Source organism: Aphelocoma coerulescens (genome assembly GCF_041296385.1).
Source record: "Aphelocoma coerulescens isolate FSJ_1873_10779 chromosome Z unlocalized genomic scaffold, UR_Acoe_1.0 ChrZ, whole genome shotgun sequence".
Taxonomy (NCBI): Eukaryota; Metazoa; Chordata; class Aves; order Passeriformes; family Corvidae; genus Aphelocoma; species Aphelocoma coerulescens.
Window position 1 is genome coordinate 18,275,708 of NW_027184085.1, and position 20,080 is coordinate 18,295,787.

General features: G+C 40.2%; 1 protein-coding gene across 1 annotated transcript in view; it reads left to right on the top strand.

Moving 5' to 3' along the window:
• Positions 1-20,080, top strand: part of RAB3C (RAB3C, member RAS oncogene family) — a 129,016-nt gene that overhangs the window by 99,947 nt on the left and 8,989 nt on the right. Inside the window, exon 4 of the mRNA XM_069002042.1 lies at positions 9,089-9,213. Within this exon, the coding sequence (XP_068858143.1) occupies positions 9,089-9,213 (125 nt within the window). The remainder of the gene's footprint in view (positions 1-9,088; positions 9,214-20,080) is intronic.

A 20,080-nucleotide genomic window follows, 5' to 3' on the forward strand; every position in this document is an offset into this window, starting at 1 on the left:
AAATCACTTCCCACAGTATGACACAGCTTGTGGCATTATACATGACATAAAAACTCTTCATTAACATGTGTCCTACTGTAAAAAATGTGCTGTATTAGTTGGTCTGCCCGTAAGTAAACCTTGTTGTAAGAGAGGATTTTGTACTCCTGTGAATAAGAATTAAATATTGAGATTTATTTTATATTGTTTTATCTTCACAAAAAATGCAAGGAAGTTGCTTGGAAGATCTCTTTGCCTTTAGTGTCTAACATACTATTTATTATGTCTTATTTACTGTTTTTGTAAATATCCATTCAACTTTTCTGAACAAAGAGCCTGGAAAACCAGTACATACTACACACCAGAAAAGGAAGAAATGCAGTTGACTGACAAGCAATTTACTCTCTTTTATGAATTCTTCATACCTTCAGCCCACCCTGCCTAGGATGAAAGATGAAATGTAACTCAATAAAGTACCCAGCAGCGAAGTCTGGATGGGAAGGCACTTCAATGTGCAGAGTAGAAACAGCTAGAAATTGTTGACTAGATAGACAATTCTGATTGATGAACATCTGTAATGCCTTACCTCTCATCTTAATTACTACACAGAATTGTGTAATTATTAATGCTATGCCAGTTCTTATTGCATTGTACTAAATGCAGACCCAGAGTGGACATCACTGAGCAAGTATATATTTCCTCATTACCATTATAGTAATGGACTATCACCAAGAAAAAATAAGAATAAATGTCATAAGCACACAGAGAACATCAGCTCTTACATCTTCAGCTGTTATCTCTGCTTTCCATCTTCTTTTTTGTTTTTAGGTAACAACGTTTTTGCAAAATGTCATATTTTCTTGCATAAGGTTGTAAAAATGTACATATTAAAGATCAGTTCAGTTTTATCTCTTAAAGAATGGGATTAATTTTGAATATCTTTACATCCCGTCATAACTGAAATGTAACACGTGGTTTTCTAAAATGAAGTTATGGCCTCAGAAATTTGTAGTGGAAGGTTTTTTTCATTAAAGTAGATGCAATTCCTACCAGAACAGTGAAAACCTGTGATATTCTGGGTAATGTGGATTTTGACTATCTTTCTGGCTGATAATGACCCAGAAATTTGTTATTGTCACACCTGTCATGCTGCTTCTGGATCATCAGTATATCTTCCTCCAAGGAAAGGTTAAATGTGTAGCCTTTCATTACATGGTATGCGCTCTTTGGTTCTGCACAAGGAAGATAAGGCCTGTCAGAAGAAGTGGTGAATCATTGGTATTCTTCTGTTTTCTTCAATATCAGTGGTTTTTTCACAATCATAAGACATTTTTCTTCATTTTCCCTTCAATCCAGACAGAAAACACAGTATTGTATAAACAACAACTGACACATCAAATACAGACATATTCATATATCCTGCTCTGTTGCAAGCATGGAGGGCTTGCTATTTCCCATTTTTGCTAATATATGTGTACAGGAAACTTTCCTGTCTGACCATCCAGGAGCCACACCTGTACCACCTGGGCTGGGACCAAAGCTTTTTCACAGCGGATGGCTCCAATGACCCCACAGGTGCCCTGTTTGACTCCCTACACACCCCACACTCACACAGTCAGACCAGATTTCCTCACTGGCTCTCCTGCCTTTCCCATAGCAGAGTCGCAGATGTCTGGATCCTCAAAATCATTTAATCATGCTGCAGTAACAAATCAACAGCTCAAGCTGGGGCCTTTGAGGAGGGTCTCCTAGTAAAGATGCTCTAGGCTTTTGTACCCTCAAAGTCTAAGCTCTCAAAAGTCTGGGGTCATCGGTTCCTGTTGTGTCTGAGTGTCCAGTTGCTGGGCTGACACTACAGATTCCCAGGCTCATTGTTATGCAAGGGGTAGCTCAGGTTTACTTTTCCTGGAGCTCCTACCACCCAGAGTTCAATCTGCGGCTTGCACTGCCCTGCTCACCAAGCTACCCACACTGAACGTATCCTTAGCACACCCACTTCTCCCCAGATCCTTTTCTCCTTGCTGTTTTGTGATACTAAGGACAGAGTAAATTTATTTTTCTCATTTTTGTCTCCCTTTCATTGCCCTTCTCCATCAATTTTCAGTACTTCTGTGTTGATGGGACATATTTGTCTATTCTCTGTCATATGTTAGTAAGGCCTTGCAGTCAGTAGGTGCCAGTACCATCAGTGAAAATAAGCATCACAAATTCAATACACATCATGCATTCTGGATAGAAGTGATGATGCTGGAATGTCTACTAGATTTTAAACCCTCCTTGAGAATGACTGAGGTGCAATTTCCCCATTCTGCTCGCATGTTCATCTACATCAGCTATTTATTTTGACAATTATTTCCTTTATCCATTGCTTTTCATGGTTTTCACTAATGGCTTCAATAATTATTTAGAGGTTCATAAATGCAAGGGATAGAACAATTATTGTGGTATTAACCACAATCATTGAGCTTTTATGGCCTGCACCTGGAGCACACAAGAAGGATGAAACAAGTAGAAAAATTTCAAAAGTTGCAAATATGCAGATTTTCCTTGTCAGTAGAGGAGGGAAGATCCTGAGCTGTTTCTTAAAGAAAGTTCTATTTCTGTGTATGGCTCCAACTATTCACCAGTTCAATTAAAATCTGGCAAATGTTAACATCTTCTTTTTATTATTACTGACATTATTACTAATTATTTCCATTATGTTCCTGCTGTGTCAATAACTGTGGCCACAAAAAGTTTAGTATTCAAGTACACCAGGACCCTTTGTCTTGTTTTTGCTAAGACTGCTTGAAATTTTTAACCTTAGTACTCTCTTCAAAGTCCCAATTAGAGAGCTGATTTGGGGTTTTAGTTGGTAGGTTTATATTTTAATGATTTGTCTCCCACTAATGCTAGATTATTTACTGGAAAACAGATGAAAAGCCTGAGGTCACCTCTCTCCCTGCCCTGCCTGCAGCAAGGTCTAAGCACCCAGTGCAGAGCAGCTGGTACAGTGCCAGATTCCAAATGGCCATCAAGACTGAGCATTGCAATCATTTAACATGACATACAGAATAATCCTACATATGCCCCATTTTCATCATATCCAAAAGGTAAGCATGAGAGAGAAAGAGAGGAGATGGGTAAACTCTAAGGTGCTGGGGCATTCTTAAGGCACATACCAAATAAGCATTGCTGGGAATAATAAGAGTTCAGGAGACATAAAGGAGGGCATGGGAAAAAGAATGGAGCCTGTGGTGTACAGTGAAGTGTAGAAAACACTTGGTTGTATGAGGGAGACTTCAGATTCACTCTGTGGAAAAGCTGGCTTGAATGGTGTGTCAGAGCTCCTCACAGACAAGCAGGGTGGGAAAGGACTCATGGCATGATCCCATCTCCTGAAAAGATGGGAATGACAGAGCTTCCCCTTACCATCCCTGTCTCTATAAGGGGTTGGAGAGGGCAGTGGTGTGTCTTCCCACTTTAAGGGATGGAGACTGTGGGAAAGGGGAAAGAGACCCTTCATTGCTCCAATTACAGAAGGAAAATTATGTCCCCTGAAAAAACTGGAGAACAACCCTTCCTGCTCAGAGGGGGATGGATACTTGGCACACGCATTAGAAAATAAAAGCAGGAAATTCAGTTGGAAACACTGGACACTTTGGAAACACCTCCAAACTCACAGTGGCTTCTCTTATACTCCCTCTCACTAAATAAAGAAATTGAGAAATAATAGATAACTTGGACTCTGCCCCAGATCCCACCACTATGTGACCTCTAATAATTCAGCTAATGGGCTTAGCAGTCACCATGCTGTAGATGAAAATAGGAGAATTTTAAGGATTACTCAATGAACTCAAGAAACCAGTAACTTCAAAAAAAACCCCAGTTTTGGTAGAGTTTTTTTTAATTTTCTTTTGGGTTGGTTGACGTTTTTTGCTAAGGTTTGGGGGTTTTTTTATTTCTTTTTTCCTGGAAAGATGATGCACCCCAGTTCGTTGAGTACTCCTTTCAGAAATCAAAACATCAGAAGTACAACCTGTTTCCCGAATTTGCTGGAATAAACACTATACACAGCCCCCTTTGGAGCATTTTCTTTAGGGTGTTTCTCTTGCTGTCTGTGCACGTGACTTACTACATAATAAATCTAAAAAGCCTGTAGAAACCAGTCTCTCTGTGGTAGGCACGAATCCTTGGAGGACTTGATCCAAAGAGTGATGAATAGATTAAGGCTGTCTCTAAAAGTTCATATTCCTGGTATATTTACTCTATGGACATGTCTTTATATTTGTTTGCCTTCCGTGCAATCTGTGGGTGAAAATATACTAGAGACTATTCCAGGTTATATGAATATTTGTCCTGGACATAGATGAATTATTAAAAAGTGATCGTCTGAAGAGATACTCGGCGTGAACCCAAGGTATGTCAGCACTGAGTGCAACCTGAAATATATTGGGTGCAGCAAACAGCAGGTTTGCCTTCTGTAGCAGCTTCTCCAAGAAGCAATGCAGTGTTACCCAGGCACAGCCATGTTAAGTCTGAATTCAGGGGAAAATATATCCTGCTGGATCTAAGAGAGGAGCTGCTGCTGCAGCTCCATATCCCAGGTCCAACCAGTAGTGACGCTGAAGACCTATTCCCAGCAGGCCACGTGCACACAACTCACAAAGGGAACAACACATATATGTGCATATGCACATGACCCTATACACACACACTGGAGACAAAAACACCCAGGACCACCTAGAGTGCTCCCACAAACACCAAGAGCATCATCATCCTCACACTGCTCCCCTCCACAACAGCACAGCATTGAGGTCCACTCATGAGAATATATATCTGTGGTGACATACACATTGTGGCTCCCTCCATCAGCTGGGCTCATAAACTCAGTCTGCCCAGTACTGCCCCTGAATCCCTGTCTCCTCAGTTTCCGGCACCTGGACATTAGCCTCCAGTGTTGACTCGCAGTGATGGGTTTCACTTTGGACAGTGGAACTGGGACTTTCCTGGAACAACCCTGGAAGCGACCTGGATGTGGTGTCCCGAGGGAGGTATCTTTTCAGCTTTTTACCGGCTAGAGCTTGTATTTCAATGCCTCAGAAAGCCTCGAGCAACCCAGAGAGGTAGCACGGGCAATCCAGCATTTTAGTAGCTCTAAAATCGGTACTTGTACCAGCTGCAAAGCAAATACCACCAGCAGAAGCAAAGAGGGAGAGATACAGCTCTCTGCTTGCTCAATTTCCCGCAGTTAGAAGCTTTCAAAACAAACAGACGACAAGAGATGTTGGCAGAAAGGGTAGCAGAGCCGAGAGAGGGCGGGGCCTCCCTTGGTCATCTCTTTTATTGGGAGAAGGGGAAAGGGGCGGACTGGGGGCGGACCCGGGGTGAGCGGCCAATGAGACACTGCTGAAGAGTCTGAGTTACATTCGGGTTTGCCTGTGCTTGGGACGAAGGGGTTCAGAGCACATGGCCGAGAGGCAAGTGTCTTGGGGAGGGCAAGCTCAGAACAGGCAGCAACAGTGTCCGGGTCTTTTTCTGAGTCTTAATTTGGTAACCTGCCTTAGTGCACTCCTGCTCCTCCAGGCTAGTGGACATAGGCTTTGGATAATCTGATGTTTCTTGCAATAGGCCTGAGAGCAGCCAGGGCCAGGATATTACTGGGGGTCTCCCCTGTGCCATAATCTCTCTGTGCTTCTTTTGGATGTACAGATAAGCTTTTATCACCTAATCTAATGTGAACAGTCTGGTTTCCACAGCAGTAATATCAGAGCAGCTCTCCCACATTTCTCTGTGCTATCTACCTTGGCTTCCTGCTTCTCAGCTGCCTCAGCCAGCTGGGGCTGGGTGTTCCTGAACCCCACTCTGTCACACGGTGCAGCATTCCTTGTAAGCTGCCCAAGAGCACACACACAGGCACCCTGCTGTTGATGCCTGGGCAGTTATTTGAAGATCTCACCGTTTTAAGATAAGCCAATAGCATTGCTTTTGTTTGCATTCAGCAAGTGCCCTTTCTGACAAGGGATGTGGTAGAATTGCAGTACAGGGAGAACAAGCGTAGTGCTGATCATGGAAAGTAATGGATCATTGCACTCCTCCATTAATCTGCCCCTCTGGAGTCTATACGTTATAAAAATTCAAGCATGATGCATATTCCCTGCCTACCATACAACTAGAAAGGGAAAGATTTACAGGGTAAATTACTATTGACATACACCAGGTCACTGAGAGTGAACAAGAACTGTCATTTCAGCTTACTACAAACATCATCTTTGCCTTTTCATGTCTTCAATCTTCCTGAGGCTGAAGTTCTTTACAAGGACAACTGTTTATGCTTTGGATTAATCAGGAGCCTCAGTCATTTGAAAGGTCATGTATGCAAGGAACAGCATTTTTTTTTTTCAAGTGACCTATATGCTGACTTTGGTGGGGAGTTGTGGGAATCAAAACCTATAGAAGCCAATAGTGGAAATGTATGTCTAAAAGAAAACATAACAATGATAAGCCTATTATATCCTTTGAATTAAGCTGCTGCTGATGTGGTGTTGGGTGTGGATACATTTGACTGATTTTCTGACAGTTATATTTTTGCAGTACAGAGTCTTTTGCAAAATGTAAGTCTTTGGATTTGTTTGCAAGGACAAGACCTCTTCTTGTTACTTAAAAAAAATATAACTAGAAGATGAGACATAAGTAAGACAGATTAAATAATGTCTATGAATAAAATAAGTTGCTTTAGTAATAAGCATTTGAGTGCACAAATTCACAGTTGTAGAATAAAAAAATCACATCTGGCTGCAGTAAAATGAAGGGAGCTTACATTCTTAATGAAAGAAACTCATGTAAAGCTCTGGAGCCAAAGTCTGCAAAACATGGCTGAATGAATGTTCTTTACACTTGTGTGGTGATATTTCTTCAGTATTTCTTCATATTCTAATTTTTTTTAATGTCTTAGTATTCCTTCATCAATTTATTCTATTTCAACTTGCAGATTATGTAAGTAATTCCTTCTGTAAAGCTTAATATCTTTACTGTATATTTTGCTTTTGAAACATATTTGATTTCCTGCTGACATAAAGGGAATAAATTGGCTCCCAACTAATAATTGTTCAGAGCTAAGCTCTTTTAGAGTCCTTAATGGACTAACACACTGACATTTGAGGTACTACTATTTGCAAAGTTGCTGTGGTGACAAATGTAGTTCTGGTTATAAAACACAATAATAATTCTACTTTGCTTAACCACTCAGCATGATTCCAAAAGGACGTTTCTGCCAAAGTGAATGCATGTTGTCCTTTTTTCTGAGAAATGGTATCTTTAATAAAATATAAGTGTACAGGGAAGTCTGACTTCTCTTTGATCACAGTACTTTATGAACACCTACTCAAATTGCCATTAAAACAGATTTTAAAGTAGCACAGTGTCACTTCTTGAAGAAAAGATCAGGTCAGGCCCAAGGGAACAATCTGTAGCACAAAATGTCTAGAATTTGCCTCAGCTTCTTTTTGGTCATTGTGAAAAAGTGAAACATTCCTAAAGGCAGTGTGATCCTTCCTCTTAAATTTCTCTGCCTGGCACTGTAAACCCATCAGACATGGCCCAGAGGTTCTTTGACTCATGCAGGGAACCTGTAGGCGATGTCATTGGACCCAGGGTCACAAAGATAGCTATAGCAGCTCTTGCCCATGGCCATCCCTCTGGTTTTGCAGTAAGCAAAGCCAGCTGGGGAGATTTGATCCATTTGCTGTCTTTCACTAGAATCAGTTTTCAGACTACATAATGATCTTTTTCCTGAATTTTACAGTTTGTAGACAGGGGTCTGAATATGTAGAGATGATGGCTGTTTTATGAGAAGGGGTCACTAGTGAATGTAGTACCCATGCAGACCAGCTTCCAAGACATTTAGGTGACAGATTTTTGAAGCTATTTCATCTTTTCTCAAATAAACTGAGAAAACAGGTCCCTGATATGCCACAGGATCCCTTTCCAGGGTGTCCTCTCGTAAGTGTGTAGTTAGAGGTTAGTTTCTATTCTATTGAAGTTTTCCTAAGCACCCTGTAGTGTCTAAGGAGGGAGGGAGGGGTGGAGAAAGTAGTGTGAGACGGGCTGGGGGAAAGAGAAATGTTCTCTGTCTTTTTCTCTCTCCATTGATCATATGGAGACAGAAGAGATATTAATGTCCCACCAAACACTTAGAACCTAAAGCCAGACAGTCACAAGCCAGATAGTCACAAGTCCAAGACAATGGATAAGTGCTTGGAGTAAGTTTCCTGCATCCTGCATTACCTTGAAGGGCAGGTACTGCTGCCACTCAGAACGTGGTAACCAGCAGCATCACTCTTGGCTGAGCCTGGAGCCAGCTGTGAAGCTTTCCTTCCTACAGGGCAGGTCTGGGTGCCAGCAGAAATGTGGCAGGCAGCAACTGAGAGGTACCATGAGTATGCCCCTAAGTCATCCATTATCTGTGTCACGTTCAAAGAGAGCATTGTAAGCTGTTTCACCACCAGTATTCATGGTGTTTCAAGGCCTCAGATACTCCCATTCAGCTGCAGTCATGGTTAAGGCTTGTATAATTTAAATGGAAGATAAATCAGAGTTCAGACTCAGCCCCTGCCCATGGCTTGATGCACATTGTAAATGTTGCTGCTCTTCTGGTAGATCAAAGACATGTAGAGGAATGTGCTGGAGACAAACAACAGAGGGAAGACAGACGGGCTCTGAAATTTTGAGGTTTTGCTGCTAAAGTTACATCCTGATCTTAAAAGTAAAAGATAAGAAATGAGTAAGTTGTTGGTTTTCTTTCAGAGCTCTTTATTTAGATTATAAGGTTTGCATTAAAATGTGAAAATGAAGAAAGTGTCACCACTTCTTTCTAAAATATAGGAAGAATGTTGATGGCAGGAGAAAATACTATTTTTAGCAAGGAAAAGTAAAACCTGTATTGATACTCTCCCCATAATATCCTAACAGATAATCCTTAGTTTATTTGAAATCTGTGACTAAACAGAATCATGCTACCCTAGTTGTCAAAATCAGTATTGTTTCTTTATTCTTGTTGCAACTCTGCTTGAAATTGATTTAAGGGGAATTTGCTTTGCTTTGACTCCTCTCTCTCTCTTTCTCTTTTAAGGTCAACTCAAATCAAAACATACTCTTGGGATAATGCCCAGGTTATTTTGGTTGGGAACAAATGTGACATGGAGGATGAACGGGTAATCTTCACTGAGAGGGGAAAACATTTAGCAGAGCAACTTGGTAAGAAAAGACGCAACAAAAGCTTTATGATTGCTTGTGAGAATGCACAAACTAATCTCATTAATTGCTACAGTACTTGTAAATACATGTTCATGACACATTCATTGTAAAGAAATAGTCACACATTGCCTCCCTTTTATTTCTACAGCCTTTTTGATACAGAGCAAGATTAGCATGTGTCTGTATATATACAATATCTTTAGATCATTAGTGCTACAGGCAGATATATCCTAGAAAGGAAACAAGTAAATCAAAAAAACCCAAGCACCATCCCCTCAAAAAAAAAAAAAAAAAAAAAAAAAAAAAAAAAAGAACAAACAAGGAAAAGGAAAAGAAAGTGAAAAAAAGAGAGAGGAGAGAGGAAAGGAGAAATTGCAGAAACAGCTTGCTAGACCTTTTTGCAAGTTAAATGGGTTTGGGTTATGATTACCAATACCAATAACCCAAACCAGAAAGATGCTGCTATCCAACTCCCACTGCTGACACTTCATCCACTGATCTACTCTGTATTTACAGAGGTGTAGATATGAACTTGTTTCATAAAGTCTCTCTCGGAAGCAAATTTTGTACACACAGAAAGTTGCCAAGCTGTGAACACCTTTGTTGTTTCTGTTTCTACACAACAGTGTTATCCTTTGATACCATGAAATGTTTTTGAAGTGACACTGGCCAAACTTTAATGGAAAATCCCCAGAGCATCATTGTAATACTACTACCCAGCCCCTTTTTTCCTTCAAGTTTCCTGATCTCTGGAGAGTAAGCTCAGCAGGTGTGCAAATCAAACTCTGGCATTGTTAGAGGTCAGTTTATGTGCAGGGAATCATAAATTATGGGCATGGATTTGTTGTTGTTTTTAAAACTGAGTGTGGTATAAGCTCAGTGTGGTCAAAATATATGTAACCAAGATCTCCTTGTCACTATTCCTATATAGGTAGTTTGATGAAAGGATGTTTTAAGAAGGGATTAAATCTCATGGTGGTGGTTCTTAAGTTGTGTATATGCATAGGTCAATGACCTTATTTTGTGAAAAATAATTTTTTCTAGTTGTACAATTGCTTTTCCTGGTAAACAATTTCATCAGAATAACATACCTTCCAATTGCACCTGTCTTAATAAATGTTGCATACATGTAAAAGAACTCCTTGAAAGTACATTAAAGATTACTATAAATTAGTCCTTGAAAGGTGACAGGAAATATTTAACAGAAGATTATATCCAGAAAAGTTTCCAATAGTTGTGAAGAATTGAGTTTCTCAAACTGCTTGCAAAAAAACTGTAATAGTTACCCTTGCACTTGCTTTAACAGAGGATATTTATCTTTGAAGAAATACCTGTCATATTTTTATATATTTTTTTCTTCCCATTTCTAATATTTATTCATTGTACTAGGAGATAAGAAAGTGTATTCATTGGAAAAATAGATCTCAAAAATCTAACGGTCTATTTTACCACAGATTTTGATGAGGTGCTAAAATGTTTTGCAACAATCATAAATTTCCACTATAGAGTTTAGAGATTTTTTAATCTCACAACAAATCTAAATTTCTATTCCTTGAACCATATTACTATAAAAAAAATACAGTGAATTGACAAGGAATTCCCAAGGTCATGAATTTATCAAGACAAAAAGGAACTTTGCATGTTGTACAGTCAAGAATCCTCAGATGTAGTAACTAATGTTTGAAAAAAAGAAAAAAAGAGTAATGAGATAGATATCAAAACTCATGTTTCAGGCTTTAAAGCAAATTCTAGCTCCTGGGATTTAAAATTCAATCTTTATGGAAAAAGATTATTCTCTATTTCCATATTTATCTACTCAGGGGCGTTCTCCTCTCAGATATATATCCTGTGGCTATCTCAAGGGCAGATTATTGTATTAGATAACTTGTGTCTCTGATCCAATCATTTACTGTAGTCAGACTGCACACACAAATGTTTACATGTTTCCTGTACAGCTGCAATAATTTCTTAAATCTGCCCAGAGACTGTGTGAGGTGGTGTGGGGAACAGCAGAAGGAAGACTTTCCGTTAGCTGCACTAAGGGCACTGGCCTTGCTGGCTGGTTTGGAGGACACCCATTGTTTTATACTCATGTGACTCTCTTTTGTTTCTCTGGCAGTAAGTTGATAACATTTCTTACAGACAAGTTTTAAAAATAACATTATAGATTTTTCTGTCCAGCCAGGCATTTTAAAACTGTGGGCCCTTTGAACGCAATGTTGATTGCAAACACAATTGCAAGCAAATACTATTCATGTACAAATGCTACACTGTGACATCCTCTGTTCTCAAGTGTGGTTTTATTTTCAGCCCTTGTTTTTTTGAAGTCACTGAGAAAATGAATACATGCACCTTCTGGGGTGAATTTTCAGAAGGTCAAAAGGAGCACTGGGCATTTAAGCCTCTAGGAAACATGGTCTTCTGTTGAGAACAGTGTTACTGGAAAATGGGGCCTCCTTGTGGCTCCTGACCTCTCTGAAAAGTGTGGCCCTAAAGTTTATTAAGGAGGCGTAATCATTCACTTCTGTAAATCTCTGTGCTGGCTTATTTTTCAAGTGTAACCCAAACAAGTGGTTTAAATCAAACAGCAATAGGTCTCATTACTGTTGGAGGAGGTGTGGCTGAACTAGTCAAGTATCCTCTGGTACCTCTGAGTACCTTTCTCATGGTACTAATAAAAGTTCCCAGAAGAAAGAAGGAAGTTAGGAATGCAGACCTGATCATGAAGGAAAATTACAGAATGTTTATAAGGTCAGAATATGTCTTGTTTGCTTTGAAGATGTGTTTTTAAATTTATTGTTAATGACATGACATGGGCAATACCACCATGGATCATAGCTACAAGCAGTCTAGTAGGTGTTTTGTGAAAAGTGTGAACTGGCAAACATGCAGTGATACTTTCTCTGATCATAGCAAATTATTTTTGTGGGTCTTATGAACCAAATGCAATTCATTTATATTCAATAGGCCTTTTGCAGTTTTTTCCATGGATTTGTACAGTGATGTTTTTAAGGCCATATAGAATCATACCACTCACAACGTCCTTTAAATATGCACAGTTTCTCTATTATCTACTTCTCCTTTGAATTGGCCCCTTGATAGTTTTATTTTATGTTTCTTCACTGTTATATTCTTACAAACAGTGTACAATTGTTACCTGGTCTGTACCTCTCTGGGTTTCAGAGAACTCTGTCACACTCCTTTTTCTCCATACAGTAATTCCCAGAACATTTAATTGTTCCAGGCATAAAGACACAAAGACACACATTAGTCATTCCTTATCAGCCTATTCAGTATTTTTAAGTGCTTTTTCCAGAAATCAGTTCATAGTCGTTTAACACAATGGCATCATTAAAAGACTAAGGTTAGAATGAAATGAAAAGGGATCAAATAAAGTCATGTAACTTTTTCTCATATAAATATCATTCCAAGAAAGTGTAGAAATGTGACAAACCAGCCAATAGAGATCAGTACTTAGCACAATGTTTATATTGATACGGTAATCACAGCAAACACATTTAAAGAAGTTTATTCTCTAATCATTACCAAAAAAGGGAATGGAATATAATTCTTATGATATTTTGTATCTTCATGAATGTTTGCTCTGAGCAGTACATGGATTGGCTATAGAGTGAAACCCCGATATAGTCAGCACTGACATGCGTTAAAGCATTTTAGTTAAACAGGGTTGGAACTTCATGCAAGCAAAATGCATGCACACTTGCCAGCTGAATTACTCACACAGTTTTCTGAGATACTACTCTCATGCCTTTCAGCAAAATTCATACATTCATAAAAGTTAGGTGTCAATTGTCAAAAGAGAAATAAAAGGAGTGAATCACAGGTGGCTTGATGTCTTGGTTCTTCTATTCCTGGTCCATATGATATACTGATATTGTTATCTACATTCCAGCTAAGGATTAGCAGGCTGAGGTGTGCACGGACCTTTGAATAGGGTCTGAATAACTGCACAGGCAAATGGATAGTTGCATATGCAGTTTGACATACAGTTTCTCCATTTATTTGGGACATTCTGCCGTGCATGCTAATTAGACACATCATTTTTTATGTGTTCTTTAGTTTCTCAGGTTCTTCTTATGCTTTGCCATCCAGGATCATCCATGGCTGGGGGCATTCCTCATGTCCAAGCATGCTCTAGGTTGCACTCGCCTGTTTTCTAAATTTATCTGGCATGCTGTCTCTCCTAGAGCCAACAACCAATGTCAGTAAACAAAATTAAACAGGCCCTTTCTGGGGGAGCTCTCACATTCTCTTCTGCAAGCGGCAGCAGAAACCAGCTCTCACACTGGATTCAGGGCACCTGCAAAGGCCTCTGAATATTATGTGCCCCATGGCCAGCAGTGCCTGTGACTTCATTGCACCTCCACAGCTTGCCACTCAGAGAGATAGTCATTTGACCCCTCAGATGTAACTATATACCTTATCGCCATCTTTTTTCTTCTCATTTGGGCTGTTTCTTCCTTTAAGTTTTTATTTTCACTTCTCCTTCTTTTCCTCCCTTCCTTCCTTCCTTCCTTCCTTCCTTCCTTCCTTCCTTCCTTCCTTCCTTCCTTCCTTCCGAATTCCGAATTCCGAATTCCTTCCGAATTCCTTCCTTCCGAATTCCTTCCTTCCTTCCGAATTCCTTCCTTCCTTCCGAATTCCTTCCTTCCTTCCTTCTTTCCTTCCTCTCCTTCCTTCCTTCCTTCCTTCCTTCCTTCCTTCCTTCCTTCCTTCCTTCCTTCCTTCCTTCCTTCCTTCCTTCCTTCCTTCCTTCCTTCCTTCTTTCCTTCCGCCCTCTCCTTCCTCTCCTTCCTCTCCTTCTCTCTTTTTCTTCTTTTTCTTCTTTTTTCTTCTTTTTTCTTCTTTTTCTTCTTTTTTCTTCTTTTTCTTCTTTTTCTTCCTTTTTCTTCTTTTTTCTTCTTTTTTCTTCTTTTTCCTTCTTTTTCTTCTTTTTCTCTCTCTCCTTCTCTTGATTCCCAGTGCTTTGAAAATAAATTCCACCAAAAACAAGAAAAAAAAAAAATCTTAACTTCAAACAGAATCATTCTTCCCTGCCTATTTTGTTTTCATTTTTGTCTTGGCTCATATATTTATGTAGGTGATGGTCATGCCAGGGAGATGACAGAGACACAATTGAGCTGTGATTACATTTCCTCAAATTAAACCATTTAGCATGCCAGTAACCGTGAAAGTGGGGCATTTGTCAGTGTTGTGGGCTTACACAGGGTGCAACTGTTTGTGGTCTAACCCAGCCTGCAAGAGCAGACCTGCTGCTGTGGTGGCACAGGAACATGACTGGTTTCTGAATCCTTCCTGGGCTGGGACACAAGGCAGCAGCTCTCCAGCATCAGGATTGGAGTGCACCTTCCCTTGCCTTGGGGTATGAGCCTGGGGGGTAACGCTTACAGTGGGCACACTGGGGCTACCAGGCAGCTGTGAGTTTAGGCACTGAACTGAAGAGGCATTTTTGGTGCTGTAATTTTGCCATGTAAATCAGGAACCAAGAGGGAGCTGACACCTCAGCACACAGTTTGCTATAACAGCAAGTTCTGTTTTGCCTCTGTGGCTGACTGGAGGCTGTGGTGCCCAAGGCAGGGTCACCCATAGCTTGGAGAGCATGGACATATGGCTGCATCTAACTTTGCATTAAAAATGAAAATAATTGGGTAGTGCAGCAATATGCCTGTTCAAACTTCCATCCTTCACTGTTTTTTAGGTCTTTTTAATGGGCAAATGTTTGTTCCAGGGGGAAGAGACAGACTGACAGTGCTGAAAAATACCAGTCTTTTGTTTAGTTACAACACAGACAGGGTATTGGCAGAACAATTAAAGGCTCCTGTCCCCAGGATGTTCTTTTACTGGGGGAAATGCCAGCCTGCCACTGCTTTCATATACTGGGAGTTGCATTACAACAAAGTTATTTAATAACAATGAGAAGCATGGTTTTCTCAACCAATGTCTCCTGTAAACACACAAAAAATATATTTGCCAGAAATCTAATTTATTGCCCAAATGCATTCATTTAAAAAGTATCTGGAAACCACAGTCAAATTCAATACAACTTTTTTTTCAATTTTATATGAAACCTTCTGTTCTGAAAGACTGGAAGATGAGGTGTTAGCTAGAGCACAGCCAATAATTGCCCCTTGGGTCTGTCCATTCTGCCACAGCTGACAGTCCCCCTTTAGCTTTTTTTTTTGTTAATAAATTTGGCCATCCTAAAGATTGAATAAATACCTTAGCATTTCGGTTAATAGTCTTTATCTCCCTTTTAATTCTCTACCTTGAATGGTGATAAAGCACTGCTCTTCACTGAGATAATATTAGCAGAGTCCTGAGTTCTGAGGCTTAATGTTGTTTTAATACTTTTCTTAACATAGTCCAGCACTTGGGCTTGTTAGGACAGCAGGGATCCCATCCTACTGACCTAGAGAGCAAAGCACAGCATAATCACATCTGCTGCCAGGACCACATAGTTGCTGATGTAGGAGATACTTTGAAGAACAGCAGTGGTCTGTAGCTACTTTCGGCCCACTTTCCTAGGAGAGATGACCTTTGCAGTCATAGCATACGTGTCTTGTCTCTCTTTGACTAAAACATATTGACAGTTCTAAGGAAGTGGACATCTGAGCAGAGGAGAAAGGTCTTGCAGTTGCCTTGACTGACAGGCAACTTGTGCCTTGAATGAAAAACTTATTAGATATTATTCATAGCAGGCAGAAAGGTAAGTGGCTGCCAGTGCCCCCTCAAAACTGCCCAGGATGCATTTCCAAGAAAATAAGGCCTTATTAACTCCTCTCCTTTATATACAATGACACTGTTAAATTATTCATCCCCATGACTTCCTAGATTTTGCCTTTTACATACCACTCTTACAAAGGGAGCAGCTTCCTGCAGCCATTTCTTGCTCTGATGTTACAGTCTCCTACTACTCCTCACAATACTGGATTGAACAAGGCACTGAGAAAAGCAGCACTAAGGACCACAGTTCAAGCTTGTCTTCATGAAAGCTTAGAAGGATAGTTATGGAGAGAACACACCCTTGTGGACGTCTGCAAAACATAACATCAGGGGTGATAAATGAAATTGTCTTGGTTGTAGGCAAACACTCTGAAACCAAAATGCCTTCCTGATCAACTGGTGAAACATTAGCATAGGTCTTGTGTGTATTGTCTGTGGAACTGTGCTTAAAATTTGTGCACTTGATGTCACATTTTCTCAGGAAGATGAGAGGGTGCAGAATGTTCTTTTTGCATATGACACTGCTTTCTGGGCTATTTTCTTCTACATGTTTTGAAAGCAGACATAAACAAGTGTTAATGAGCAGTCATGAAGGAGCCTCTGCAGAGCCAGCATATGTGTGAGGCAGAGAGGGTACAAAGTCAGTAATTCTGGCTGTGTATGATTCAGGAAAGCCATCTAACTGCTCTGTGTGCATTTTAGATCAGCAGGTGAGCAACAACACCATGTCAGTGCCATGTCTAGCCCTGCTGTAGACTGACAGCCTGTAATGTGAATGAAAAACTTATTAGATACTATTCATAGCAGGCAAAAAGGTAGGTGGCTGCCAGTGCCCCCTCAGAACTGCCCAGGATTCATTTCCAAGAAAATAAGGCTTTATTAACTCCTCTCTTTATATACAATGACCCTTGCCTGCTGCCAAGAGCTTGCCAGCTTTCTTTGAGACATTAGCAGGGAAAGAGGTAGATAAGGGAAAGAATCAGCAAGGGAAAACTGAATTAAACACAAAACAGGCACTTAAATTAAAATATCCCGTTGCATGTTCCACACACTTTGTACAAATGTTCAGGCAACACTTTGATGTTCTGGATTTTCTGAGTTTCAGCTCTGTTCTGCCTTACCTACCCACTTGCCTCTTGGGCTTGTCATGTCTTTGCAATAATCTCCTCTGCCTGGCCTCATCCACATCAGCAGTACAGATCATCACAGGTGGTGGGAACAGGGTGTTCTTTGAGCTCTGCTTCCCTGGGCATCACTAGATAGCTGCCTCACTTCACACTTATAACCCCATGGAAAATCTTTTCTCTCCATTAATAATGAGTCGTGGAAAAAAATCCTGAAGAAAGTATTAAAAGTCATAGAACTGAGGCTGTCATGCGCAGGGATTTTAGAAGCTTAGGGTGTCTAAGAGCCATTAGTAAAATAATTGCAAGATGAGTCAAGAGAGAAGGAGGTGTCATGGGGAAAAAGATCTGCAAAATATTCCATAACAGAGTGAAAACAACAAGAATTCAAGTGCTGATTCCAGGCACACTCTGCTAGGAAAAATGCTGTATATCTCTTTGAAACTGTTCCACAGGAAAGGTTTTGGTTAAACAAACAAACAAGCCAAAAGAACCAATCTAATTTATTGGGATCTCTTGCATAAGGTAACATTCACATGAGAAATTGAATCCCTTGCCAAGGACAGCCAGTTGCTGTCCAGGTGGTTACAGGAGCCTCTCTTGCAAGGCTCTTTGTAAGGGTGCCTTTGGCTGCATCAGATGAGATTCTGAACTCCTGTTCTGCTGAATTCTTGTAATCCAGATGGTTCTACTTGCTTGGTACATTACCATGATGCTGTGACGGTGATTACCAGAAACTGCACAAAGCTTTTAACTGTCTTAACTGGCTTCAAAAAACTCTTCTGTGTGACCATTTCTGCACCTGCAAGAACAGTTTCCATGGTCCATCTACAAGTGTCTTACCTTTGCTGAATCTCTTTCACAGCAGGAACTGCCTGGGAGGAACTCAAAAGTATGCCCCATCCTCTTCTTGGGATGTTTATTTACACATTCAAGCATATAAATAGGACCTATCATAGGCCTATACACAGCAGGAGCTGTTTGGGATAATTTCCAAGACTGTCCAAAATTCCTACCTGTACAGTTTTGGTAAAGAATAAAGCATTAGTTCTGTTGTGGAGGCTGTTGGGTGCTCAGCCACTTTCTCACAGGTCTGTCCATTGTGTCATCTATGCAGCAAAGCCTAGCCTAGAAGGTCCAGGCAATTAATGTCTAGGGTGATGGAATACCGTCACAGTCTGATACCCAACTACACCAGTGCTATGACTGCAATTTCTGTCTTATAGCAAAATCATATCTGAAATTCCTTAGAAATCACAACAGCTGTATTTTATTTGAATCAATTATTTTGCGCTTGACACTTTGTAACCCTCCATTTGACCTGGAGAATGGGTGCCTTTAAGTTTTTCATGATGTTCTTATGCAAAACATCCTCACTGTGATAGTGGGCCTGTTTTCTTGATTTATCCCTGTTATAGTATTTCTTTACATGGGTCTCCTCTCTTCTTTGTGACTGTCTTCCTTTCACTTTCTGCTTTTGTCTGTCCAGATGTCTTACCTAGATATAATATCTGCTATTTCATGATCATCTGATGTACTCATTATTCCATCTTTATAACTGTAAAATCTGTTCCACTCCTAAATGTCCGTAAGATTCATTGTTCTTCCTATCATCTCCAAAGCTTTGGTGTACCATTCCCTCGTTGTCACTCAACCCTTCTGCCCTGTGGTTCTGCTTGTTCCTCTATGGAACAGCTCCTCCTCCTCCTTCCTGTGGAGAAGACACTAACAGTTGTGGAAGATTCTTGACTGTGTTGCTGGGCTAGAGTTGCAGCTGTGTTTCAACACAGCATACTGAAATTGTGGAGGATCTTCCTTCCCCCAAGCATCTCCCAAATAATCTGAACAGCTTTCTCCTCCATGGAGCTCTTCAGAAGGGCCAAAGCCACCAGCAAGCGATGCTACACTGGCTTTCCTCATTTTCCGTCTAGTTTAGAACAAAGGATGTGTGTGAGCAAAACTAAACTAAAGCAATACCGTGTAGATTCAAACTGTATCCCAGTATATAACTTTTGTAGATGGTCTTCTATTGACATTTTTCCTGCTTTCTAGAGAAATGTGGAATGGAAAAGTTTCTGTGGCAATGTGTTCTCATGCTGGTGAGCTTACCCTTACACTCCTTCCTGATACCAACAGAAGTCGTATGGCCAACCAAATCCCTGTACAATATTTATAGCTCTTATTATCTAAACTCCCTGTGAACACTAGCTTTGGCTGGTGGTTAGTTCCTATACATTTAAACATTTTAGTACTTTGTGATACTTCAGTCCAAGGCACCTTATGTAAATTAAAAATATGAAAAAAAAATCAGACCAGAGTTGAGTTTCTACATTGCTTATTGCTTCTTGCTGGGTATCATGCCAAGCTAAGTATAATTATCTGCAGTAATTCCAGGATAGAATTCAAATATGCAAAAGCTGCATGGAAAACAGTGATAGGACTGAATGTGCACATTACATTCTGTTTAGATGGCATACTGAATACATAACACTAATGTGACCAAAGTAGTTGCATTTAAATTTCTTTCAAAACAGAATAAAACAAACCATTAAAAAAACCCAAACCAAACCACCAGACCCACAAAGATCTGTTTTCTGTCCTTCTGCCAGGAGTTTCAAGTGACTGAAATTTTCTGACCAGGATTTTTCTCATAATTAAAGACAGTGGTAATTTATGCAAAGGCTTCTGTATAACTACCAGTGAAACAGATGTTTAGTAAACTGTTTCATGTTGCACCCATAGGTAGTGGAAAGATTATCAGGAAACAGGTGAGCAATGTTGTAATTTATAGGGGAAGAAGGTAGAGCATGTGGGAAAAGTCCTAGCAAACAATAAATTAAAGAAGACAAATGCTTTGCAAAGGAAACAAGGACAGGGAAGACCCAGAACTGGCAGAAGCCTTCAAGGTACAGTCTGACCACCACGCTGCAAACCGGGCCTAGGTGAGTGAGACACATGGGAGCTGAGACGTGCTACAAGTGGGGGCAGAGGAGAGAACT